The sequence below is a fragment of the Salvelinus fontinalis genome, chromosome 6 (genome assembly GCF_029448725.1).
Source record: "Salvelinus fontinalis isolate EN_2023a chromosome 6, ASM2944872v1, whole genome shotgun sequence".
Classification (NCBI taxonomy): Eukaryota; Metazoa; Chordata; class Actinopteri; order Salmoniformes; family Salmonidae; genus Salvelinus; species Salvelinus fontinalis.
Genome location: NC_074670.1, coordinates 43,695,113 through 43,722,220, shown reverse-complemented (window position 1 = coordinate 43,722,220; position 27,108 = coordinate 43,695,113). Strand labels below are relative to the sequence as shown.

The 27,108-nt window shown below is 44.4% G+C and overlaps 1 protein-coding gene across 3 annotated transcripts in view; it reads right to left on the bottom strand.

Moving 5' to 3' along the window:
- The window catches only part of LOC129857864 (fibroblast growth factor receptor-like 1), a 60,841-nt gene that overhangs the window by 3,057 nt on the left and 30,676 nt on the right, over nucleotides 1-27,108 (bottom strand). For all 3 annotated transcript variants that reach the window (XM_055926519.1, XM_055926518.1, XM_055926520.1), the window contains 2 exons: nucleotides 20,974-21,246; nucleotides 91-183 (listed from right to left, as the gene is read on the bottom strand). In XM_055926519.1, the coding sequence (XP_055782494.1) occupies nucleotides 91-183; nucleotides 20,974-21,246 (366 nt within the window). The remainder of the gene's footprint in view (nucleotides 1-90; nucleotides 184-20,973; nucleotides 21,247-27,108) is intronic.

Sequence of the window (27,108 nt, the reverse complement as noted above, 5' to 3'; positions counted from 1 at the left end):
GAGGTTAGGTAACACAGATGTCAATAGCATTTAGATGACAACGTGTAGGAGTATTATAATGTAAGTGAAGTGAAGCAGTGTGCTGCTCACCCCAGGGCTCCCCTGTAGGGTCAGGCTGGGTGAGCTCAGCGTTGGGTTCCAATACGGCAGGCGGAGCGTCAGTCTGGGTCGCTGCAGTGTCATCTGAAAAACACAAAAGTCATTGACTGAGGGTTAGCATCTGTCACTCACACACACACCCATGCAGGGAGTATGAAGATTGTTTCATAGCAACCCGACCCGTTTCATTTCCACCCAACTTTTCACCTAAATCCAATGAAATGGTGACATTTTTTGTTGGTTTCACATTGAACACAACCAAACGTAAATCCAAACTAGATGTTGAACTGACGTCTGTGCCCAGAGAGAAGTCTGAATAAATCTGATCGTAGGACTGTGAAAGACGATGCATTATTCTAGTATCTAAAAAACAACATCAAAGCAAAAAAGGTTAGGGTTTATGTAGTCTTTCAAAAAACGGAATATTGCAGAAAGATGATGTACTCTCACGCTACAGAGCAAAGGCAATATAAAACCAATGGGTCAAAGAAAAGGGAGTTCTCCTACCCCCTGCCATTACTACAAAGTATCGTTTAGATATTGCCACATAAATCTAGCGGTCAGTTATCGTTTCAGTGATGTGAGGTATTTCACCCAAGACCCAAGTCTTAATGTCTGAAAATGGCGTCATGTAAATCACACGGGGGTCTAGGGATGAGTGCAAACTGCTGAAGGATCTCTCAGATTTATTTGCCTTGCTTTGAGCTCCAACAGGACCCCTCTGTGTGACGCAGGATGAATGATTCTGCTTGGGAGATCAGTGGACTGTGAGGTGTGTAAAACGACTGCGTGTTTTGCTTTCAGAGCGTATGAAGTTTTACAACTCTATGGGAACGATAACCAGGCAAAACGCTGGTATTATTCTAACTGGCTCTGTGAGGCAGGGGTGAGCAAACAGTGCCATATTATTGTTGCTTCTCTCAAGTTTCCACACTGTTTAAAACAAGACGGCATGTTGACTTAACCCTGAGCTGGAAACCAATTAGCTGCCTTTAACCTAAACTGTGCAGGCAGGTCAGCAGGCAGGCAGTCAGACAGGCAGACGGACAGGGCTGAAAGAAAGTGCTGCTTTGTTTGGGCACGACCCACAGGAATGCACAGAGAACCTATTCTAACCCTGAGTCCACTGCTGACTGAGCTAACACACACACACACACACACACACACACACGAGTACCAGTAAAAACTTTGTACACCTACTCATTCAATGGTTTTTCTTTATTTTGACTATTTTCTACATTGTAGAATAATAGTGAAGATATCAAAACTATGAAATAACATATATGGAATCATGTAGTAACCAAAAAAGTGTTCTTCAAAGTAGCCACCATTGATGACAGCTTTGCACACTCTTGGCATTCTCTCAACCAGCTTCACCTGGAATGCTTTCCCAACAGTCTTGAAGGAGTTCCCACATATGCTGAGCACTTGTTGGCTGCTTTTCCTTCACTCTGCGGTCCAACTCATCCCAAACCATCTCAATTAGGTTGAGGTCAGGTGATTGTGGAGGCCAGGTCATCTGATGCAGCACTCCATCACTCACCTTCTTGGTCAAATAGCCCTTACACAGCCTGGAGGTGGTGTTGGGTCATTGTTCTGTTGAAAAACAAATGATAGTACCACTAAGTGCAAACCAGATGGGCTGGCGTATCTCTGCAGAATGCTGTGGTAGTCATGCTGGTTAAGTGTGCCTTGAATTATAGAGTTCCTCTGTGGAGATGGGAGAACCTTCCAGAAGGACAATCATCCCTGCAGCACTCCACCAATCAGGCCTTTATGGTAGACTGGCCAGACAGAAGCCACTCCTCAGTAAAAGGCACACGACAGACCACTTGGAGTTTGCCAAAAGGCACCTAAAGGACTCGCAGCGCCGTAAGAAACAAGATTCTCTGGTCTGTGTACTAAGCTGATTGTCCACAATGTCTGCTCTGCCTAGCCGTGTCTTATGCCAACATCACTGTTGCCTGATGGAACCTCAGGTCACCAGGTATGAAGGGTCAAAGTCAGGTGTGTGTGCGCTTGTGTGTGTGTGTGGATACTGTTCTTTGTCCTGATTTAATCCTGGTGTTCTGGTCCAGAGGGCCATATGACAGCCAGAGGGCCGCGCCCTGCTTAACACTGCGTAGTGAGGTACAGAAGAGCCCAAAGCCAGCACCAAGTGTTTTTTTGCTAGCCCCCATTGTTGCTATTGGCCCAGGGTTCTGGGAGAGTAAGCCTGGGTGTAGCAACGGTTCCACTGGCACGGGAGAGGTGGCTATTCAGAAACACCGAGGTGGAATTAGGGGGTCATTATCTTTTCGAAAGAGGTCTTAGCCACGGCTCATTCCTTTACTCTCTGTGTGCTGATGTTCTCTCGAAACAGGTGCAGAGGGACAGAACAGAGGTTTCCCTTATGCAGCATTATTAGGAGAACATTGGACCATTTTCTATGTACTGGATATGACATTTTTCTGATACTATCTCTATACATTAAATACACACGATGCAATCTGTGACCAGTTTAAATTATTTGTTGGAAAAGTGACTGGTTGATAAAGATTATCCAGTTCAAGAAAGTACGTCATACTTTCAGGCAGCTGTCAGTGGAATGGCCTGATGTAATGACTGAGGTAAAGCATGGCTTTACCTTACGGCTGGGCAGACTGTGCCAGCTCTGGCTCCTGTGTGTAGTGAAGCAGTGGAAAGGAAAGTGGTGCTGGACTGGTGTAGCGCTAGGCTGAAGGACAGGAGACCCCTTTTCCTCTGCTCCAGTCCAGAACCACAGAAACACACACAGAGGGGCAGTGAGGGAGGGCGGAGGTGGAAACGGCGGGTCTGGGTGAGAGAGAGGGCGAAGGAGGGCAGCCCCAGTCCCAGCCCCAGCCCTGAAGCTCCCCTAACCTTAACACTCTTCATGTGGAAGGCGTGTTTATAAGGTCCCATATTATTCTTTCCTACTGGGAGAACTTTAAAGGGTCACCCCTCAAAAAGGCCCATTCTTCATTCCTACCGGGTACCCGTGTTCAAACATACGTGCCACTGTGTCTCAGGGAGCACTCTCCATCTGAACACGGGCCCATATCGAATGCAAAACAAACATGGTTTCACAGTGATTTTCATTAGTGACGCTGACTTTTGAAGATGACGGAACAGTTAGTCGTTCAATTGATCTTAGAAATTGAAAGAATAGAGTATTACGTGGCAGTTCCATTTCACACACCACGGTGGTGGTGAACTATTACCAAAACAATCATGTTAATGAAGAGAAAATGAAGCAGAGGTGTTTTACCTTCCTTTCACCGGTCATAAGATTTAAGCAGTGATATGGACCTGAATAACATATACATTAGTTCAACTTGAGCAAAGCAATTCACAGACTAGAAAATAATCATAGAACTTGTCAAGAACATTAAAAGCAGTTCGGGAGTTCAGAAGATTTGAGGTTCAGATTTGAAATATAACAAAGCTTATTGTTCGATGTACAGTGCATTCGGAAAGTATTCAGACCCCTTGACTTGTTCCAAATTTTGTTACGTTACAGCCTTATTTTAAAATTGATTAAAATAAAAATGTTCCTCATCAATCTACACACAATACCCCAGAATGACAAAGCAAAAACAGGTTTATAGAAATTTTAGCAAATGAATTAAACATAAAAAACAGAAATACCTTATTTACATAAGTATTCAGACCCTTTGCTATGAGACTCAAAATTGAGCTCAAGTGCATCCTGTTTCCCGTGGTCTGTGGTAAATTCAATTGATTGGACATGATTTGAAAAGGCACACACCTGTCTATATAAGGTCCCACAGTTGACAGCACGTCAGAGCAAAAACCAAGCCATGAGGTTGGGTCAGTCTGTTATATCTGGAGTATTTGCCTGTCTTATCCAGTGTCCTGTGTGAATTTAAGTATGCTCTCTCTAATTCTCTCTCTTTCTTTCTTTCTCTTTCTTTCTCTCTCTCGGAGGACCTGAGCCCTAGAACCATGCCTCAGGACTACCTGACTCCTTACTGTCCCCAGTCCACCTGGTCGTGCTGCTGCTCCAGTTTCAACTGTTCTGCCTGCGGCTATGGAACCCTGACCTGTTCACCGGACGTGCTACCTGTCTCAGACCTGCTGTTTTCAACTCTCTAGAGACAGCAGGAGCGGTAGAGATACTTTGAATGATCGGCTATGAAAAGCCAACTGACATTTACTCCTGAGGTGCTGACCTGTTGCACCCTCTACAACCACTGATTATTATTTGACCCTGCTGGTCATCTATGAACATTTGAAAATCTTGGCCATGTTCTGTTATAATCTCCACCCGGCACAGCCAGAAGAGGACTGGCCACCCCTCATAACCTGGTTCCTCTCTAGGTTTCTTCCTAGGTTCTGGCCTTTCTAGGGAGTTTTTCCTAGCCACCGTGCTTCTACACCTGCATTGCTTGCTGTTTGGGATTTTAGGCTGGGTTTCTGTACAGCACTTTGTGACATCAGCTGATGTCACAAATTTGATTGAAATTTGATGAAATTGTCCGTAGAGCTCCAGAACATGATTGTGTTGAGGCACAGATCTGGGGAAGGGTACCAAAAAATATCTGCAGCATTGAAGGTCCTCAAAAACACAGTGGATTCCATCATTCTTAAATGGAATGCGTTTGGAACCATCAAGGCTTATCCTAGAGCTGGCCACCTGGCCAAACTGAGCAATTGGGGGAGAAGGGCCTTGGTCAGGGAGGTGACCAAGAACCCGATGGTCACTCTGACAGAGCTCTAGAGTTCCTCTGTGGAGATGGGAAAACCTTCCAGAAGGACAACCCTCTCTGCAGCACTCCACCAACCAGGCCTTTATGGTGGAGTGGCCAGATAAAAGCCACTCCGCAGTAAAAAGCACATGACAGCCTGCTTGGAGTTTGCCAAAAGGCATCTAAAGACTCTCAGACCATGACAAACAAGATTATCTGGTCTGATGAAACCAAGATTGAACTCTTTGGCCTGAATGCCAAGCGTCACGTCAGGAGGGAACCTGGCACCATCCTTACTGTGAAGCATGGAGGTGGCAGCATCATGCTGTGGGGATGTTTTTCAGCGGCAGGGACTGGGAGACTAGTCAGGATCGAGGGAAAGATGAACGGAGCAAAGTACAGAGAGATCCTTGATGAGATCCTCCCTGCTTTATAGCACTCAGGACCTCAGACTGGGGTGAAGGTTCAACTTCCAACAAGACAACGACCCTAAGCACACGGCCAAGACAATGCCGGAGTGGCTTTGGGACAAGTCTCTGAATGTCCTTTAGTGCCCACCCAGAGCCCGGAATTGAACCCGATCGAACATCTCTAGAGAGACCTGAAAATAGCTGTACAGCGACGCTCCCCATCCAACCTGACAGAGCTTGAGAGGATCTGCAGAGAAGAATGGGAGATATTTCCCAAATACAGGTGTGCCAAGCTTGTAGCGTCATACCCAAGAAGACTTGAGGCTGTAATCAAAAGGTGCTTCAACAAAGTACTGAGTAAAGGGTCTGAATATTTCACATTTACATTTTTTATAAATTGGCAAACATTTCTAAAAACCTGTTTTTGCTTTGTCATTTATGGGGTATTCTGTGTAGACTGAAAAAAAACAATTGAATCCATTTTAGAAAAAGGCTGTACCGTAACAAAATGTGGAAAAAGTAAGGGGTCTGAATACTTTCTGAATTCACTGTATGACTCAAGTTCATAAATTATCAAGACTCAATTACAAATCTCATTGAGCCATGTTTCTTTCAATGTGAAATTGACATACAGTATTTAGGTGCGAATACCTATCTCCAGCAGGACACTGAGTGTCTGTTCTGGCTCACGTCAATTGAAACCAGAGAGTTAGAGAGGCAAGCAGAACGGCAGTCAGGCAAATTAGAAAGCGTCGTCAGCGTCCCTCCACACAGCATGAGAGGAAAGGCTAATTAGAAGTCTCCTGGTATCTTTTATAGAGCTATAAGCGTTTTGCAGCAGCAGGCGCATGGCGACTCCATAGGAAATTACCCCCACCTAATGTGCCTTTTCTTTTCTTCTCTGTTGTGCCTGGCTGATGGGTGAGGTGGGGCATGGAGGGGGAGAAGGGGCGGGCCCCGGTGCATCCTGCCTGTTAAGGTCCCAGCCCAGGCCCCCAGTGAGTCAACCACCATGAAAATCTGGATGAAAGCTGCTTTAATGTGGCGACCCCGTCAAGGTGGCTAATTTGCATCCTTCCAGTTTAATTAAACCCTTGGATCAAACCCTTGGATCTAACAGTAGAGAAGCAGAGGCTGGCAGGGTTCTATTGGGTCATGGAGGGCCTAGCTAGCCACCCAGGGCCTGGGGGGTGTGGGGGAGCCTTGAGGCCCACTGGTTAGAGATTGGGGGACAGGGGTCTGAAAGTGAGGGGTTATATTGGAGTAATGTTGACTTAAAGCTGAAACGCTACACTTGTAAGCAGAATGATTATGGATCTGGACAGCATCTGTTCTGAGCTGTTCTCACTAACATTAAATGAAAACAGATAATAGTGTAAGGGTGTCTTTGGTACAGAGAGCACATTAATGGTCGCACAATGATAAGTGCACCATATTACGTATTGTACTGGATCTCCCCCCCAAAAAAGTAACTTTTACATTATCGTGCAGTTTATCAATAAAATGGTCCGACGGTCATATATTCTGAAAGAAAGGATCTCACTACAATACATTTTAATAGAAAGTTAGCCAAATAAAATAAGATTGTGCTACCATGGAAAGGACAACACCGATCTATTTGTGGTAAATCACCATGATTAATTATTTTGTCATATCCCTGTTTATTTATTTACTCATGGCCCCGCCTACACTTAACGACTTGTTTTTAAAAATTATATGAGCAAAAAATATTCCACTTTATTTGGAAAGGCAAGGCAAACAAAATTAAATGAGCCTGTTTATATGATGAATATGAATTTGGAGAGCAGAAATTATTAAATATTAAAGCATTGGACCTCTCACTAAAGGCTTCAATCATACAAAAAATATACTTAAATCCGAACTGGTTCTCTAGTAGATCAGTAAGAATGTCTCACCCAGGGTTAAAAAAATTGCCTTTTTTATACCTTCATTCAGATTACAACCTCTCACTTTCGGTTACTTGAAAATGAAATAATCTCCAATACATCGCCAGTTCTAAAACAAGCAAAAGAAAGCTGGTTGCAATTTCAATTCAATCCACCGGAAAAGACAGAACAAATATTATGCATTTTGGTACTGCCCATATGTAGCTTGTTAAGGTCGCAGGTTCAGAATGGCTGAAATAAATGCAACATTTACTTGGAGCCAACTCTCCATATAGCACTGCTGGGTGATTTGATAAATCATAGTCAATCGATCAATAATCTAATAATACACCAAGCAAAGTTGTTTATCTTTAATTTACAATCAGTAGGAACAATGAGAATAGAAAGGTTCGGAATTTTTGTGAAACTGTATATGGCAGCTAGAAATCAAAAGTGGATGGTCTTCAGAGATAGATTGGAGGGAATCTGAAGGCTGGGACTAAAACAAACAAAAGAGAACTAATGTAAAATATACTGTCTGTGAAATGTATAAGCTGGAAGTGGAAGCCTAATTATTGTTCGATCACTCCAATAAGGGGATTTTTTTACCTTTATTTAACTAGGCAAGTTAGTAAAGAACAAATTCTTATTTTCAATGATGGCCTAGGAACAGTGGGTTAACTGCCTTGTTCAGGGGCAGAATGACAGATATTTTCCTTGTTAGCGTAGGGATTTGATCTTGCAACCTTTTGGTTACTAGTCCAATGTTCTAACCACTAGGCTACCTGCCACCCCAGGTTAGTAGGGCTAGTGGAAAATAATAAAGGAAAATATATTTTTTAAATATATATGTTTCAAATATTATATATGAGGGTTTGGAAATGACGCAGACAATTACATTGATAGAAGCCACAATCTGCAATATTAAAGTTGATCTTTTTAAATGATTGCACAATGAAAATTCCTTGTATTGCAAATTGCAATTAAAATGTGGTATTCTTTTGACTAATACTAATGTTAACCTTGACCATGAACCCTTCTGGCTCTCAGCCAAACCCTCTCCTAGTCTTACTATTAACCTTTAACGTATTTACATACTTAACCTAAACCTCACCCACATCCTGGCACTATCTTTAACCCTAACCTCCCTATGGCATTTGCCCTTGCCCTAGGTCTCAAAAGTCTAGACAGAACTGACTCCCTCACTGCTTGTCCTGCTACCCACACTTATTTACAACGGAGAACTCTTTCTCTGTGTCTCTCTTTGTTCAGCTTAATTTCATATGAGACCAAATGGTTTCAATTTCATCAAACATCCTTTAATCTTTCTCCCTTTTTTTGCCCCAACAAAGGCCTTTCTTCCACTACTCACAAGCATGGATTCATTTGTGTCCATATGTGTTTGTGCTTTGAACTTGCCTCAACTTCCCTACAATGAATGAGGGAAAAAACAAACATGTTCTAGGAGGCCCGGGTGGGTCGGGTTGTCGTGGGGTTCGGTGTTACACTAGCAGTAATCACAATTAGAAATTAGATCATTGTCACGTCGGTGGAAACATGATCAAAGGGGCGACCCTCTCCCTCACGCGCATATTTCACTGTTCGGATGAGTTAATGTAACGCCTCCAGTTTCAACTGTAGCACTGAAACCACTACTCACTGTCAAGAGCTTTTTATCTCTCAACATGTTAACAACTCACAAATCTTACCTCACCGATAGTTCACGGGCCGTTAAGAGAGACAAGAAACAGGGAGCTGCCTGGAAAAATACGTGTAAATCATTCTCGCTCCAAATATTGCCTGGCTTGGAAAGAACAGGGAGGGAAAAGAGAGAAAAGCCGTAGATTTAAAAGGCAACGGATAGGGGTTTGTGGTGGTAACTGTTGAGTCACTCTATTTCCAGGAGTATGGTCAGTTAGGTGGAGGGAGGAAACTGGTGGAGGGTGTGTTCAGTTTTAACCACACTGAGTAATTTATTAACACTGGTGGCTGTGACTCCTGGCAACTAACCCCCCTTTTTCCTTTTACATGGCACAACCCAAAGTGTGCCTGCATTTCTGACAAACTCCACTGTGGCCGCAGCAGACTGAACCACCCCCGCCTGCCTAATCCCCCCCCCGCCCCCGCCGTCCGCCGTCCGTCCGTCTCGAAAAGCATTCTAGAGCTGGGCCTGCCAGTATAATTTCGATACAATTATCCATTTAGGTGAGGGAGGCGTGGGCTAAACTGCAACACATGTAACTCACCGCCTGCAAACAAAGAACAAAAGGTCTGGGGCTGGAGCTGCTCCACCAGGCCCTCTATAAAACCTTCAGCCCTAACTCACTGACCGACTGTCAGACCGCACTCGCCTCCCATCTGACCAGAATCCACAGTCTCATAGTCATAGAATAGAATGCCTCTCTCTCTCCTACCATGTGTGGTTGTTTGGAGTCAACATTTACACAGGGCATATATAGAACAGCAGGGTCATGCAAGCCAAATAGACTAATCTGCCAAGTATCGAACTATACATGACTGCTCTTCCATTTCTGTTTCAGTGGGTCTGGTAGACTTCCGTTGCCTCTTGTATTGGTATGGTATGTGACCCAGAACTGGGGCAACAACTGTTACCGACTCCATCCCTGATTTACAACTGTCGAGGGAGAGCTTCAGTCCTTTCCTGCAGAATTCCCAAGCGAGGCACTAGTGCTGAGCATTAACAATGTTGGCTGCGTGGCCCTAAAACAACAGGGTTACACAGCAGGGGACTGTATTCCTGCAGACTAAGGGACCACCAAGGCTACAGCCAGGGGTGCAGCCAGTGGTAGGCTACAGCTAGGAATAGGGGTACAGCCAGTGATAGGGGTACAGCCAGCCAGGCCCTGGGGGAGATGGAGGGGCCTTGGGGCCTGGGTGCTGTGAGTGGGACACTGGGGACTAGGGAGGGAAATGGAGTGATGAAGGATTTGTCCCCCTGCCGGACAGGATATCCAGAGTGAGTGGTGGGAAGGTCACTAGAGGTCAGGGTCAAGCTTTACCTCTCCTGAACTCTGACAGCTTCCAAATGTTTTAAACATCCCCTGACAACATAACACTTTTACTACCATGGAGGTAAAAAGAGGGAGACATTGTAAATCCTTGTTTTTGCAAAGGGGCAGCACATAACGCAGCAGCAACAACCCAGCAGTACTTACCCAGCAGTGTGCGATTGGACCTGTGTTTACGATGCCATTAAAACATATCATGCAGCTGCAAAAATGCAGGTCAAGAGCACAACTAATACCTATGGGGTAATTTCCTGCTGCCACTATTGTGGGAAAAACATGTTTCTATTTACACTTGTGTGCAGAAAAGCACAAAGAAAAAGTACTTCAGTGAGAACTGTGGTCTATGTGTTAAAAAATAGTTTTAAAATTACTGTTACCTCACTCGGGTTTACAGCCAAACTATCACACCGAGGCATCAAGAGCCAAGAACAGAATATCAGCTACAGGGATAAAATTACATTTTTATGACAAGTATACTCTACTCAGTGTGTTGCAGGATTGCAGCAGTCATTAAAAAAAAGGGATTGGAACTTGAGGTTAGACTTGCCTCTCTGGCCGTGCTTGCTATGAGGAGGAGTTGATAAGATTGGAGACATGTTGACAACAAGTGTTATTAAATGTCACCAAATACACTATATACAAATGTATGAAGACACCCTTTCAAATTAGTGGATTCGGCTATTTCAGCCACACCCGTTGCTGACAGGTGCATAGAATTGAGCACACAGCCATTCAATCTCCATAGACAAACAGTGGCAATAGAATGGCCTTACTGAAGAGCTCAGTGACTTTCAACATGACACCGTCATAGGTTTCCAACAAATCAGTTCATCAAATTTCTGCCCAGCTAGAGCTGCCCCGGTCAACTGTAAGTGCCACTATTGTGAAGTGGAAACGTCTAGGAGCAACAACGGCTCATCCGCAAAGTGGTAGGCCACACAAACTCACAGAACGGGACCGCTGAGTGCTGAAGGTTGTAACACTCACTACCGAGTTCCAAATTGCCTCTGGAAGCAATGTCAGCACAATAACTGTTTGTCAGGAGCTTCCTTAAAAGGGTTTCCAAGGCTGAGCAGCTGCACACAAGCCAAAGATCACCACGTCAGCTGGAGTGGTGTAAAGCTAGCCGCCATTGGACTCTGGAGCAGTGGAAACGTGTTCTCTGGAGTGATGAATCCCACTTCACCATCTGGCAGTCCGACGGATAAATCTGGGTTTGGCAGATGCCAGGACAACACTACCTGCCTGAGTGCATAGTGCCAACTGTAAAGTTTGGTGGAGGAATAACGGTCTGGGGCTGTTTTTCATGGTTCGGGCTAAGCCCCTTAGATCCAGTGAAGGGAAATCTTAACGCTACAGCATACAATAACATTCTAGACGATTCTGTGCTTCCAACTTTGTGGCAACAGTTTGGGGAAGGACTTTTCCTGTTTCAGCAGAACAATGATCCCCATGCACAAAGCGAGGTCCATACAGAAATGGTTTGTCGAGATCGGTGGAAGAACTTGACTGGCCTGCACAGAGCCCTAACCTCAACCATAAGACTCCTGAACAGGTGTCCCGCCACCTGCCAACCCCCTCTTTTACACTGCTGCTACTCTGGCTATGCATAGACGATAAACACTTTAACTATACCTACATGGACATATTACCCCAATTAGCCCGACTAACCCGTGCTCCCCCACATTGACTTTGTACCACCTGTATATAGCCTCGCTACTGTTATTTTCACTGTCATTTTACTGTTCTTTTTATTTTGTATTTCTTTACTTATCTATTGTTTACCTTATGCCTACTTTTTACTTAACAATTGCACTGTTGGTTAGTGCTTGTAATTAAGTATTTCACTGTAAGGTCTACACCCACTGTATTCGGGGCACATGACAAACTTTGATTTGAACCCCATCGAACACCTTTGGGATGAATTGGAACGCCGACAGCGAGCGAGGTCTAATCGCCCAACATCAGTGCCCGACCTCACTAATGCTCGTGGCTAAATGGAAGCAAGTCCCAGCAGCATTGTTCCAACATCTAGTGGAAAGCCTTCCTAGAAGAGTGGAGGCTGTTAAAGCAGCAAAGGGGGGACCAACTCCATATTATTACCCATGATTTTTACTTTTGGTCATGTAGTGTACCTCTGTGTTGAATACTTAAATGGGAAGTGCACACACTGATTTAGACTCGTTCTTTGGTATGCTCCTCAAGAAATGCTGGCGGCCATGACAGAAGCCAAACATGAGTTGGCTTAGAGGTGTGGCTTGATGTGGTTATTTCTTGGGTGTGCCCTTGTCACCACGAAGACACACCCATCTGTCAGAACCTTGCCTACAGCCATTTCCCCTTCTTCGATGAGGTTTAACAGCGGTTGGCATCCAATAAATGTTGCATTACTGCCACCAACTAGACTGGAATAGAACTCCCTTATACCTTGCTTGAAAAAGTAAATCAACAAATACCCTACCATCTAACCCTACACTCATTAAAAACCCACCACCCTACTCCACTATTTAAACCTATCTAGTCCTACCTCAGGCCAACAGTCTGAAAGGACGGGACACCACCACTCAACACACCCTGTAAGTCTTCTGATGTCAAATCTTGTACACCCAAATATTTCTCTGCAGTTGCCACCACTACCTCTATTTTCTGCAATTTAAGTTCCATCCCTGTAGTACAGTTGATAACCATTGCTATGAATGCTAAATAGCCAATCACATATCACTCTTTGGCCTTTCCCTCTGTACTAAAACAGATCTAGTACACACACACACGACTCCCCCTAGAACCCTCTTCTTCAACTTTCTTCACTGCCTCAGCATACGACACCCTCTGCCTTACTCTAACCCTGGTAACCTCAACCTGCCTCTCTCGCAGCGGACACTTCAGATTCCCAACCCTACAGGCACCCCTACAATTAACACATACCGCTTCTTTCCCCAATGCTACACATTCGTTTGTCTCCCTTCTGCACACCTTGGAACCTCCCTCCTGCACACTGCACATTCCCATAAGCTTGACACCTGTAACAATGTAATGTATTTGGCACATAATCTTGTACGGGATAACTGAAATATCTTAACATTAATTTTGTCGGGCAGGGACTCAACATCAAAACTCAATGACTCTTGTGTTTCACCACTCATGCCACCCTTTCTGTGTCACACCAAATTACAAGCATCACAAACACTGGGAATCTTCCCCTTCAGTTGATCCACTTTCACAGTAATCACTCCTTTCAATTTGCTCGAGAGCGAAACAAGTCACATCTCTTGTCCCAATTAACACCAAACCACTTCAGGTTACCTTCACTGATTCCATAGCACCCAATCGTTTTCACCCACCCTGAAATCACAGAAGGCAGGGGTCCACCTTCTACAAAAATGTCACAGACTCATCTTTATCCTCTGAGGATTTCACCACACCTGCTACCTCCGATAATCCGCCCTCAATTCCATTTCTCCTCCAGACCTCGATCTGGAATTCAACTCATTCTGCTTACACTTTCTACCATTCTTCTTCGACAAACCATCTGCAGTTTCCCAATTTTTTTTTACCCGACTCAAGCTCACCCTCCCTCTCTTCGACTTCCTCTGCCTATATGTCTCCTTATGATAATATTGTACTTCTCCTAACATATATTTCATTTTTGCCCTCTCAAGGGACACCATTTCAGCTGTTTTCCCCCACTCAACCACAACAAACAAACCTCCTGCACGTTGAGTTCAATAACTACAGGCAGATAGATGTCAGAGGAAGCTTTGAATAGGTCAGTAGCCCACAGAGTAATGTGAGAATGCAATTGCTGAATAAACAACCCTTTACATTATACAATAGTAGCAGTGTTCAGCTAATATAACAATGTGCACCTTTCATTGTCATTCCCAGCTGATACAGATACTGTGCCTCTCCCTCCCCATATTGACGGATACCATTCAATTCAATAATACAAAAGACAATACAAGTTGTGTCTAGTAAAACATTTATGCCAAGTGCAAGGTCTCTCTCCATTTACAGACATCAGTTTCAAGCCCGTCTGTCAGTCTGGACATCACATCATCTTGCAGGTCTCCATGTGTTGGCTCCATACACGTTTCTGTGAACACATAGTCACTGTTCTATTAACAGTGGTAGTTAGGCTAGGTAATATCTGACACACAAACAGGTACTATGTTGAAGTTTGAACAGGTCAGACTAAACATACCTCATTATGGTCTCCCCATCACGATGGTTGGTGAGCAGGCAAGAGGTGAAGCCTTTGCCAGTGCCCCATTGATGGGCATGGCAGCGCAGATCAGCTCCTGGCCCCTCATCAAAGATACTGGTCGGTCACACACACAGAGCACTGATTACGTTATTAATGGTTGTTATGATTAGCCTGGTGGAACCAACCTGATCACTGCATTCACCTTTCTATTTCACTTCCGATATCATGACATCGGAAGTGAAATAGAATGGTAAACGCAGCGATCCGGTTGGTTCCAACAGGCTAGATTATGAAGGTGAATTGGGACAAAACTCAAAACTGTTTTGACCTTCGACCAGGTCAAATTTCACCGACCTGATTCCATTTATAGGAAAGCGCACAGCGAGGGCATGTCTACGTGATGCTGAGAGTTCCCTTGCTGGTCTTTTCTATGTTGCATGTTCGGCTGCAAACTGGACATCTCTCGAACAACTGCAGCAGGCAATCCTTTTAAACACCACCTCATCTTATGAGGTGGTGTTGACTGGGAGGGCCTGTGACATGGGGACAGCCAAGTGCAAAGGTTTTTTGATAATGCACTTCACTACCAAAATGACTCTACAATTTGTATCTGCTTGGCTGGGCAATTAACCTACTAGTTCATCAAACCAGGTATTTTCTCACACAACACACATTAACATTGTTGACGAAGCCGCCTGTGTCATCAGGGCAGTAACTCGTGTCAAGCTAATTCTAGGTCGTCACTAGTTACCACAGCCACAAAGTCCCAAAGCCTGCCTATTTCTACAATTTCTCTTCTTAAAATGTGATTTTAAACCTAACCATATTTACCCTATCCTTAGTCAGACTGCTAAAATTATGCCTAACCCTAACCTTAAATTAGGGGTATCAAACATACAATCCAGCCTGCGGGTGGTTTGAATTATTATAAAAAATGACAAAGTAGAATAATAGTGAAGACAAAAAAACTATGAAATAATACATATGGAATCATGTAGTAACCACAACAAGTGTTCTTCAAAGTAGCCACCCTTTGCCTTGATGACAGCTTTGCACACTCTTGGCATTCTCTCAACCAGCTTCACCTGGAATGCTTTTCCAACAGTCTTGAAGGAGTTCCCACATATGCTGAGCCCTTGTTGGCTGCTTTTCCTTCACTCTGCCTTAAATTAAGACCAAAAAACAAATTTTGTATACAACTTTGACGATATAGCCAATTTTGAATTCATTTGCAAATCCGACTTGTAGCATAACGTTAGCTAGCATTATAACATTTTAACGTCACATAACCAGCAGTATCTACACAAACTTATGAGCTACGACCTAATTAAATTGTAATGAGTACGCTAACGTTAACTACTCATTCTCGCTTTATTAAAAGATAGCTACTTACATAAATCAGCAATAACGTTAGCAAAATTATACCAGAGGTCATTATATTCCAGTATCTCTGGCTATACTCACCACCACCGGTCGTTGCACACCAAACTATCGTTACTGGTGCAGACTTGGGGACCGACGAACTCCAAGCACATATTCCACATACTAGGGTTCTTCGGCCGGGCATGCATACCATAAAACTTTGGCAGTGAGGGCATGTTCAATCCGTATAGGTTCCGTGATCCTTTGAAAGCGTTGGGGGTGATGAAACAATTATGCCCCATTCAATGAAGGGAAGCGGAGGGGCGATTTGCACGTGGAGCTTGGCAAAAGGGGGCATGAATTGTTGACAATTGTAATCCAAACTCATCCTTAATTTACTCGTTGTGACGCACTGAGGTTCCAAACTCAGTTTTACACTGTATGACCAAAATTATCCTATTTCCACTTTGTAGTCAATTTTGACCCCAAAAAAGAAAGGTTTCTGACTTATATCGATGCCACATATACCATTTTCAAAGGGAGTAGTTGCTTTTTAGGGGCAGTTGCTCTTTAAATCTGGCTTGAGTAGCCCTTTCGGTCTGTCTGTCTGTCGTACTACAGCCTGACATGCAGTACCAGTCAAAAGTTCCAAAGTTTGGACACATTTACTCATTCCAGAGTTTTCCTTTATTTTTTACAATTTTCTACATTCTAGAATAATAGCGAAGACTTCAAAACTATGAAATAACAGATGTAGTAACCATAAAAGTGTTAAACAAATCAACATATTTTATATTTGAGATTCTTCAAAGTAGACACCCTTTGCCTTGATGACAGCTTTGCACACTCTTGGCATTCTCTCAACCAGCTTCATGAGTTAGTCATCTGGAATGCATTTCAATTAACAGATGTGCCTTGTTAAAAGTTAATTTGTGGAATTTCTTTCTTTCTTAATGTTTTGAGCCAATCAGTTGGGTTGTGACAAGGTAGGGGTGGTATACAGAAGATAGCCCTATTTGGTAAAAGACCAAGTCCATATCATGGCAAGAACAGCTCAAGTAACAGACACATCTCCACATCAACTGTTCAAAGGAGACTGAATCAGGCCTTCATGGTCGAATTACTACAAAGAAACCACTACTAAAGGACACCAATAATAAGAAGAGACTTGCTTGGGCCAAGAAACATGAGGAATGGACATTACACCGGTGGAGTCCAAATTTGAGATTTTTGGTTGCAACCGCCATGTCTTTGTGAGACGCAGAGTAGGTGAACAGATGATCTTTGCATGTGTGGTTCCCACCGTGAAGCATGGAGGAGGTGTGATGGTGTGGGGGTGCTTTGCTGGTGACACTGTCAGTGATTTATTTAGAATTCAAGGCACACTTAACCAGCATGGCTACCACAGCATTCTGCAGCGATACGCCATCCCATCTGGTTTGGGCTTAGTGGGACTATCAGGACAATGACACAACACACCTCCAGGCTGTGTAAGGGCTATTTGACCAAGAAGGAGAGTGATGGAGTGCTGCATCAGATGACCTGGCCCCCACAATCACTCAACCTCAACCCAATGGTTTGGGATGAGTTGGACCGCAGAGTGAAGGAAAAGCAGCCATCAAGTGCTCAGCATATGTGGGAACTCCTTTAAGATTGTTGGAAAAGCATTCCAGGTGAAGCTGGTTGAGAGAATGCCAAGAGTGTGCAAAGCTGTCATCAAGGCAAAGGGTGGCTACTTTTAAGATTATAAAATATATTTTGATTTGTTTAACACATTTTTGGTTACTGTAGTGATTCCAGATATGTTATTTTGTAGTTTTGAGGTCTTCACTATTATTGTACAATGTAGGAAATAGTAAAAATAAAGAAAAAAAGTAGGTGTCCAAACTTTTGACTGGTACTGTATCTCTGCATCAGTGGAGTCTCCTCAGAGGAGGAAAGGGAGGACCATTCTCCTCAGTGAATTTCATAAAACTATAAATAGTAAAACATTTAAAAAGTTGTCCTTTTTAGATAAAACTATACTTAACATATTCACGTGACCAAATAATTGATTTAAACACACTGTTTTACAATGAAGGTCTACAGTAGTCTCAACAGCACTCTATAGGATAGCACCATAGTGTAGCCGGAGGACAGCTAGCTTCCGTCCTCCTCTGGGAATATTGACTTCAATACAAAACCTTGGAGGCTCATGGTTCTCACTCCCCTTCCATTGACTTACACAGTAATTATGACAACTTCCGGAGGACGTCCTCCAACCTATCAGAGATCTTGCAGCATGAACTGACATGTTATCCACCCAATCAAAGGATCAGAGAATGAATCTAGTACTGAAAGCATAAGCTACAGCTATATAGCACTACAGTGCATACAATATGGTGAGTAGTTGACTCAAAGAGAGAGAAATACAGTAGTTTAACAGTTTTGAACAAATTAACTTCTTCAAAAATGAAGGAAAAGCAAGAGAGATAGCTATATTTCATAATTTTTTCACTTTCACTTACTTTGCCACCAAATGCAGCTAGCTGGTTTAGCCTACTCAAACACCCGGCTCAAACAGAGGGATGCTATGTTAGCTAGCTGGCTATGACTATCCAACACAACACTGGAACTCTTCCAAGTCAAGGTAAGCTTTTGTTTTACTAATTTATTGCCACCGGGACCTGCCGGTGTAACTGCTAAAGTGCTTACTGAACTGCTTATTGATTGTACACTGTAACGTTACTCTATGATTGTAGCGGGTTTACTAACGCATTAGTTATATTAGCTATGAAGATGTGGATGTCACTTAAGGCAGCCCTCTGTACCGTTCTGATTCAGAGGGGTTGGGTTAAATGCGGAAGACACATTTCAGTTGAATGCAGTTGTACAACTGACTAGGTATCCCTCTTTCTTTCTTTCTTTCTTTCTTTCTTTAGCTAATATGGTGACAACGATGTAGGCTGTGTGTAGCAGTTATGATATGATTTGGCATGGAAAGTTTTTTTTCTCGCCTGCTCACACACAGCTGATGTGTTGTGCATTTAAGTCCACAAGTGGAGGGAAAATGGGAGAGGAGGAGAGTGCATAGATGCGAGAAGGAATGCAATGTGGCTGTTATGAAAGTGAACTGTGTTTACGTGTGATCAGGGGTGTATTCAATCCACCGATTCTGTTGAAAAACCTTTCTTAAACGGAAGCAAACGAAACGGGGATAAACATACCTGAATTTGTCCAATATAAACTCTCGTTTGCAACTGTTGGACTAAAGATTACACCCTAGATCAGCTAGATGCAGGCAAGAGTGTGCAAGGTAGTATTGAATGTGTCACTATCTGTCCATGTGTCACTGTCTGTTACCTCATATTTTTCCCTCGACCTGTGTTCACCTACGTTCTAAACTTTCATTCGTAGGCTAGTTGTAGCAACCTTATGATGGGTATAGTGAAAATTTGAGTATCATTTAGTAGCCTAAACCTATCGATGTTACATTGAACTGGGTGAATGGAATATGAATGACAGTCATCCAATATGATGTAATAGAAATAAAGCCATGCTCATGAAAAAATAATGTGGGTTCTCCCTCATCTTAAACGGCAGCGACCGCCACTGATCTGATCAGTGTTTGTTGTTGCAGGGGAGGCCCTGAGTGGTACCAGTCAGGGGCCTCGGAAGGGTCACTAGAGTTTTTTCATACCCCGTTTAAACTTAATTCAACAGATCGAATTTGGCAAAGTCACATCTCTTGCTTTGTGTCACAAACTTACAACAATCATAAACCATCAGCCCATATCCTTCACAATTTGCCCTGAGCCTCTGTATTAAACACAGACTGAAACTACATATTTTAGCCTGTTTTGTTCTAGGGCTATTGTTAGTTAATGACTTCAGTAAGACTTCAGCACAGTGAGTCCCAGTGAGAGCAAGGCCACTATAACTCACAGTTCCACATTACTCCAGGGGACCAAACAGGAAAGCAGCAGGCTACCTTCACTCCCCACGCAGGGAGGCTGGAGTGAGGGGAGGCCCTGTTCAGAGTTCCAACATGACGAGGAGGACACAGAGGACGAGGTCCGTGGAGGTCGATCAGGGCCAGTTCAGCCACCTCAGTCATCAACAGAGTAATTACCCTCCCTCCTCCTCTATATCCTCCACACACACACACACACACACACACACACACACACACACACACACACACACACAGCACACAGCACACAGCACACAGCACACAGCACACAGCACACAGCACACACACAGCACACACACAGACAGACCAAGGCCAGCACAGGAAGGGCTGGGGGCTCCGTCCCGCTCAGCGCTCCTCACAACTTCTCAGTCTTTCAGCATCACTGGACCGGAGCAGATTTATAGTGGTGCAGGCGGCAGGACGTCTATTTCAGCGGTCTCCTTGACGAGTGCTTTGGCAGAGAATGCCCGGTCTACAGTCCCCCAGCAGCCATCCCTCCTCAATCTCAACCAGAACTATTTCGCAAAAGCTACACTGCCAACCCCCCCCCCCCCCTCAACCACCTTCCAGACAGAGTTCATTCTTTTACCACACAACCTCACACACTGATACACACACGCAACATTAATTTCTCATTGTGTCAGAGGGGGGTGAAACCCCCGACAGTGTGTGTAAAATAAGGAACACTGGATTAAATTACCGGCACCATAAACAAGCACCAGGGTGTAGTGTGACAGGAGCAGCCGGTAAAGAATCCTCTCTTTGTTCTCCTGAGGTTTGATATGAAACCTGACAGAAGAGCTGCTGGGGTTCTGTAATGCTAACAAGTCATAAATTGGCATTGTTACAATGCTCACTTGTACATTTTCATTTTGCATCGGTTACGTAAATGAAACCATATTCTTTTAATAACGCCAGGGCTGCCAGTCATGTCGGTTCTGTCAAATATAATCACATCTAGGGGCTAACGTGGGGCCAGTAGGCCTCCTGTATTACAATCCCTCTTGATGTGAACTGTGACTGTAGAATCAAGGCTAGGTCACACTACTAGACCAAGGTACTGGGGAAATGTTGCCGTCATTTTATATGGACACGTCTTAGTAACATTTGAGGGAGTATGTCTGATATGGGACAGATTTGGAGTTATTCAGTTAACTGACTAAGGTATGAGAGAATATAGAGAGGTACGTATTCATTAAAGGATTCAAAAGAGAATTAAAGCATAAGGCATGTGTGTATGCAATGTGTGTTTACATGATGTGTATGAAATGTAAGTGTGTGGACATTGACTAGGGATGAGATCAGACGCTCCTTGGCCCTACCGATGACGATGAGGGTGTAGTTGAGGGCAATGCTTCCGAAGCCGTTTGTGACACGGCACATATACACTCCCGCGTCGCCCAGCTCCACCTCTTTGATCTTCAGGCTCTGTTTCAGCACCCGGTAGCGGCTCCAGCCCGGGTGTACGTTACGCCCGTCCTTCACCCACAGGATCAGGGGAGGAGGGTCACCCTCTACGGGGCACGCCAGCCGCACCGTCTGCCCCAACCTCGCTGTCTGGCGCTCCTCCACCTGACGACTCACCCACGGGGGACCTGAGAGAGGGGCAGACAACGATCACATCATTTTTTTCTCTACAGCTTTTTTTATTCAAAAAGATCCGAATCCGAATCATCTTTATTCGCCAAGTTCCTTTACACATACTCCGAATTTTACGTGGTGATACGGTGCTGCTAGTGATAGGCAAGGTACGGTGAACATAGAGCTGTAAGAGAATGAGCAGTGGATAAACAAATATACGGTTTTAGCTATCTAAATGCAGAGAGAGGAACAGAGTGCAAATGGAGTATAGTGCAGTTATTTTGTGCGCAGTACACCCTTTGTCATGTTGGATCATGATGTCGTGGTGTATAATCACAGACACAAATGATAGTTTCTCCTACAGGTACATTGTTTTGTGGATTACTTATTCAGAGGAGTTAGTCGCCAGACCTGGGGATCTGGTAAGACATACTAACGTTCTGCTAAGGAAAATAGCCTGCAGTGGACGAGGGTCCATGTTTGAATCATGCTCCAATGGCCTTGATGCTGGACAAGCAGTTCAATTCATACAGCAAAGATTGTCATTGGAATCATAGCATAGTTTCCTTTCATAATTCCCTACATGTTTCATTACATTCCCATGTTATTCTATCAATGGGCCTTGCATAGCCTATTTGCTGGTTAAATCATTTAAATGAACTGACTATAATTCCACCATTCAAGAATATTCAGTACTGTATGTTTCATTTGCAGTTTAATTCAAACTCACGTTGATGTTTTGCTGCACCTTGTAAATAAAACACCATCGTCTATCATATGACACATTCTATTCATTCTGTTGCTGCTGGCGACACAGGGTCTAATGACCTTGGGCAGGTGAGCCAGATGAACCATGGAAAATAAAATGGAATTAGAGAGGCAGACCGGAGACCTGCTTCCCCCTAACTAACACTAAGCCTGTCTCTGAGTCAACTACTGTTTGACTCGGTGAGGGGGGCCCTGTGTCAACTTCACTCCACACACATGCATGCACGCACCCACACACACACTGTACGTGCCCAGGCCCTCAGACACAGATGTGTAAGAAGGTGTGTATAGAACCGGGTTAGGCTACCCCAAGGGATCTTTCCTATCAGCAAAATAAACCAACTTGGGTACGCCTAAAGTCCACTCAAAAACATAAACCTTCTCAAGAAGAGCGAGGGGCAACTTTGGGGGCTTTTACTCAACTATTTGAGGGGGATTCTCTTTTTTTTATATATACGGTCCTTGCGTGCACAAGGCTCTTTTCATCCTGTTCATTCAGACCTCCGAGACTCCCATGAGAGCTCCCTTTCCATTTCCTCTGGCCCTCCTGAGCTGCCTCAGCACTGGGGCCCGGGTGTGTGTGTGTTGGACGGCAGTGGGCTGGGGTGTGTGTGTGTTGGACGGCAGTTAGCCGGTGTGTGTGCGTGTCTGTGTGTATGTAAGCGTGTGTGTGCGTTGGACGGCACCGCTCATTCATGCCTGGTACTGTCACATCCTGTAGCAGTACCAGCAGCTGCTGTGAGAACTGCCAAGATTATAGGAATCTAAAAACAAAACTCCCTCCTCCAAAATAAAGTATCTCTCTCTTTCTCTCTCTCTCTGCGCTACACATCTCTGTGGAGGAGTGAAGTGTTTTCACCTGGTGTCTACTGGTTGCCATCCAGGAAAGTGCCAGAAGAAAAAGCGGCAGAAAAAGTAAAGATTGTTTTGGTGCTGGAATTAAATTACAGCACATTCCATAACGTTAGGCCGAGATGGTTTCACTGACTGCACCAAGTATGGAATAAAATTCCTCCGTCTTCATGAATAGAACATAAAGGTAGAGCATAAAGACCTATTCCAGCCGGTTTGAATGTTAACACAGCATTCTCTCATAAACGGATCCTTACATTGACCTTCGCTAATTCACCTCACTGGGAAAAAGGTTGGCTTCAAGGCATTCATACTGTATGTGAGATTTGGCTTAGTATTGGCAGTCTAAACGCTGGTTGGGTGGATCCATGGAGGCCTCATTGAAACAGCCTGGCTGCCAGTAAGTCAGCACCAGATGAGTGAGACAGAGAGGCTGAAGTAAAGAGCCTCCTTCTCCCCAATCTCACCCACCAGGCTGCTCCCTCGGACGTGGCGCACCTCACTCACAGTCACATATAACCGGGGAGAGGTGGAATGAAAGACAGGAGAGGAGGAAGAGAGTAGAGGGGGTACACAAAAGCATGACTGTCTGTTTGTCAGTTAGGCTGGTTGGTGCTGTTGTGGAGGTGTCTGGTTGTCACACAAGTTGGCTCAGAGACTGGCGGATCGGCGTTGAAGTGGCCTGGGGAGCTGAGAGAACGGTGGAGAGTGGCGTTGGGCCGCTCTTGGGTGCTAACACACACTACACCCCACTGTAGACACACCGAGGCTGGGGAATGGAGGGGTGGACAGACAGAGACCCCTACTACCACTCTGTGAGCCTCACACACACACACACACACACACACACACACACACACACACACACACACACACACACACACACACACACACACACACACACACACACACACACTGCTGGGTGCTGAGAGAGATCAGAGACAAGTGCTCTAATGTAACAGGCCTGGGGGGATCGTAGGGCAGTGTGGGAGTGATATGACTGTCTGAGACTTGGGCAGGGCCCCCCTAATGTGCTGTGTGTGTGTGTGTGTGTGTGTGTGTGTGTGTGTGTGTGTGTGTGTGTGTGTGTGTGTGTGTGTGTGTGTGTGTGTGTGTGTGTGTGTGTGTGTGTGTGTGTGTGTGTGTGTGTGTGAGAGAGAGAGAGAGAAAGAGAACAAGAGAGAGAAAGAGAGAACCTCCACTAATACACCCACCCAAGTCCCATCCTGCAACCTAAGAGGCATTCACCAGATGCTCAGCATGCTCTGCTTAAACCTAATGGTCTGAGCCTAAACCACACGGATAACAACAGTGAACACTATGGAACACAAAGCTTTGACTATCTCATGCTGGAATATACAAGGTCTGAGGTCATCTGTCTTTGGCCTAAAGAGCCGAAACCCAGACCAACAAAATACAGACATTGTCATCCTACAAGAAACATGGTATAGAGGTTGCCCTCTAGGTTACAAGGAGTAGGTAGTCCCATCCACCAAACTACTAGGTGTGAAACAGTGTAGAGACTCAGACTGTTAATTTGGTATAGAGCAGACCTAACCCACTCTATTAAATTAAACAAAACAGGAGCATTTTACATCTGGTTAGAAATAAATAAGGAAATGATCTCAAAATAGAAAAATGTAGCCATGTGTGCTATCTACATCCCCCCCAAAAGAATCCCCATACATTAACGATGACAGCTTCTCCATCCAAGAGGGGGAGATCAACCACTTCCAGGCCCAGGGACATGTACTAGTCTGTGGCGACCTAAATGCCAGAACTGGACAAGAAACTGACACTGTCAGCACTCAGGGGGACACAAACACCTACCTGGAGGTAACAGCATTCCCTCCCCAATATGCCCCAGTAGTCACAACTATGACAAAACAACCAACAAAAATGGGCCACAACTCCTGTAGCTCTGTCGCATGCTGGGTCTGTACATAGTCAATGGTAGTCTTTGAGGGGACAACTACGGTAGGTACACCTACAGCTCATCCCTTGGCAGTAGTACTGTAGATTACTTTATCACCAACCTCAACCCAGAGTCTCTCAGAGCATTCACTGTCAGCCCACTGACACCCCTATTAGATCACAACAAAATCACAGTCTTCTTGAACAGAGAAATACTGAATCATGAGACATCAAAGCCGAACAAACTGCATACTATTAAGAAATGCTATACATGGAAGCAAAGTAGAGTAGAAACCTACCAAAAAACTATTGGGTGACAACAATTTCAATCCCTTTCAGACAACTTCCTGGACAAAAAGTTTCACTGCAATAGTGAAGGTGTAAACTTGGCAGTAGAAAGCCAAAACAGTATATATGACCTTTCAGCTTCCCTATCAAATGTAAAAATGTCAAACAGACAACCTCAGAAGATGAACAACAATGACAAATGGTTTGATGAAGAATGTAAAAACCTAAGAAAGAAATTGAGAAACCTATCCAACCAAAAACACAGAGACCAAGAAAACCTGAGCCTTCACCATGGTGAAACAGTACAGAAATACATTAAGAAAAATAAGAAACAGCACTTCAGAAACCAGCTCAATGTAATCCATAGAATCTAACCACTTATGGGAAAAGTGGAACACAGTAATCGAACAACAACACAAAGAGCTAACTATTCAAAATTGAGATGTATGGATAAACCACTTCTCCAATTGTTGTGGCCCTATACAAAAGAACAAACAGCAAAAACATGATCAATTACAAATCAGTTATTAACACTACCAAAACCCACTGGATTCTCCAATTACATTGAATGAACTATAGGACAAAATACAAACATTTTGATGGTATCCTAAATTAAATGATCAAATATCCAGACCACAAATTCCAATTGGAATTAAACTCTTTAACATTTTCCTCAGCTCTGGCATTTTCTGTCATGTTTTGTCTTTGATCTTCATGTCTTGTCCCTGTGCTTCCCTCTGCTGGTCTTATTAGGTTCTTTCCCTCTTTCTATTTCCTCTCTCTCCTCCTTCCTTTTTCCCTCTCCCGCTCTCTCTCTCTCTCGTTCCGTTCTTGCTCCCAGCTGGTTCTCATTCTCCTAACGACCTTATTTACTCTTTCACACCTGTCCCCTATTTTGCCCTCTGATTTGAGTCCCTATTTCTCCCTCTGTTTTCTGCTTCTGTCTTTGTCGGATTCTTGTTTGATGTTTGCTGTTCTGTGTCCTTGTTCCGCCCTATCGTGTTTTTGCCTTCATCAGATGCTGCGTGTGAGCAGGTGTCTAGTGGTCGCGTCTCCAGTCGTTCATCTCTACTGACGAGAGGATTTCAGTTTTCCTGTTTTGTTTTTACCTTAGATATATCAGGAGTATCGTTTTTGTCTAAGACTGGAATAAAGACTCTGTTTCTATTTCGTCGCTTTTGGGTCCTCCTTCATCAGCATAACAGAAGAATCCGACCAAGAATGGACCCAGCGACTATGGATTCTCTCAACACTACCGTCAAGTTCCAGGGAGCAATGCTCGGCAGACACGAGCAGGAATTGTCTGCTGCTCGTCATGCCGTTGAGACCCTGGCCGCTCAGGTCTCCGATCTCTCAGGACAGTTTCAGAGTCTTCGTCTCGTACCACAAGCTACTTCCTGGTCTTCCGAGTCTCCGGAACCCAGGGTTAATAATCCACCATGTTACTCTGGACAGCCCACTGAGTGTCGCTCCTTTCTCACCCAGTGTGATATTGTGTTCTCTCTCCAGCCCAACACATACTCTGGAGAGAGAGCTCGGATCGCTTACGTCATATCACTCCTTACTGGGCGGGCTCGGGAGTGGGGCACAGCTATTTGGGAGGCAAGGGCTGAGTGTTCTGACGTTTATCAGAACTTTAAGGAGGAGATGATACGGGTCTTTGATCGTTCAGTTTTTGGGAAGGAGGCTTCCAGGGGTCTGGCTTCCCTATGTCAAGGTGATCGATCCATAACGGATTACTCTATAGAGTTTCGTACTCTTGCTGCATCCAGTGACTGGAACGAGCCGGCGTTGCTCGCTCGTTTTCTGGAGGGACTCCACGCTGAGGTTAAGGATGAGATTCTCTCCCGGGAGGTTCCTTCCAGCGTGGACTCTTTGATTGCACTCGCCATCCGCATAGAACGACGGGTAGATCTTCGTCACCGAGCTCGTGGAAGAGAGCTCGCGTTAACGGGGTTTCCCTTCTCCGCATCTCGACCATCTCCTTCCATCGGCTCAGAGACTGAGCCCATGCAGCTGGGAGGTGTTCACATCTCGACTAAGGAGAGGGAACG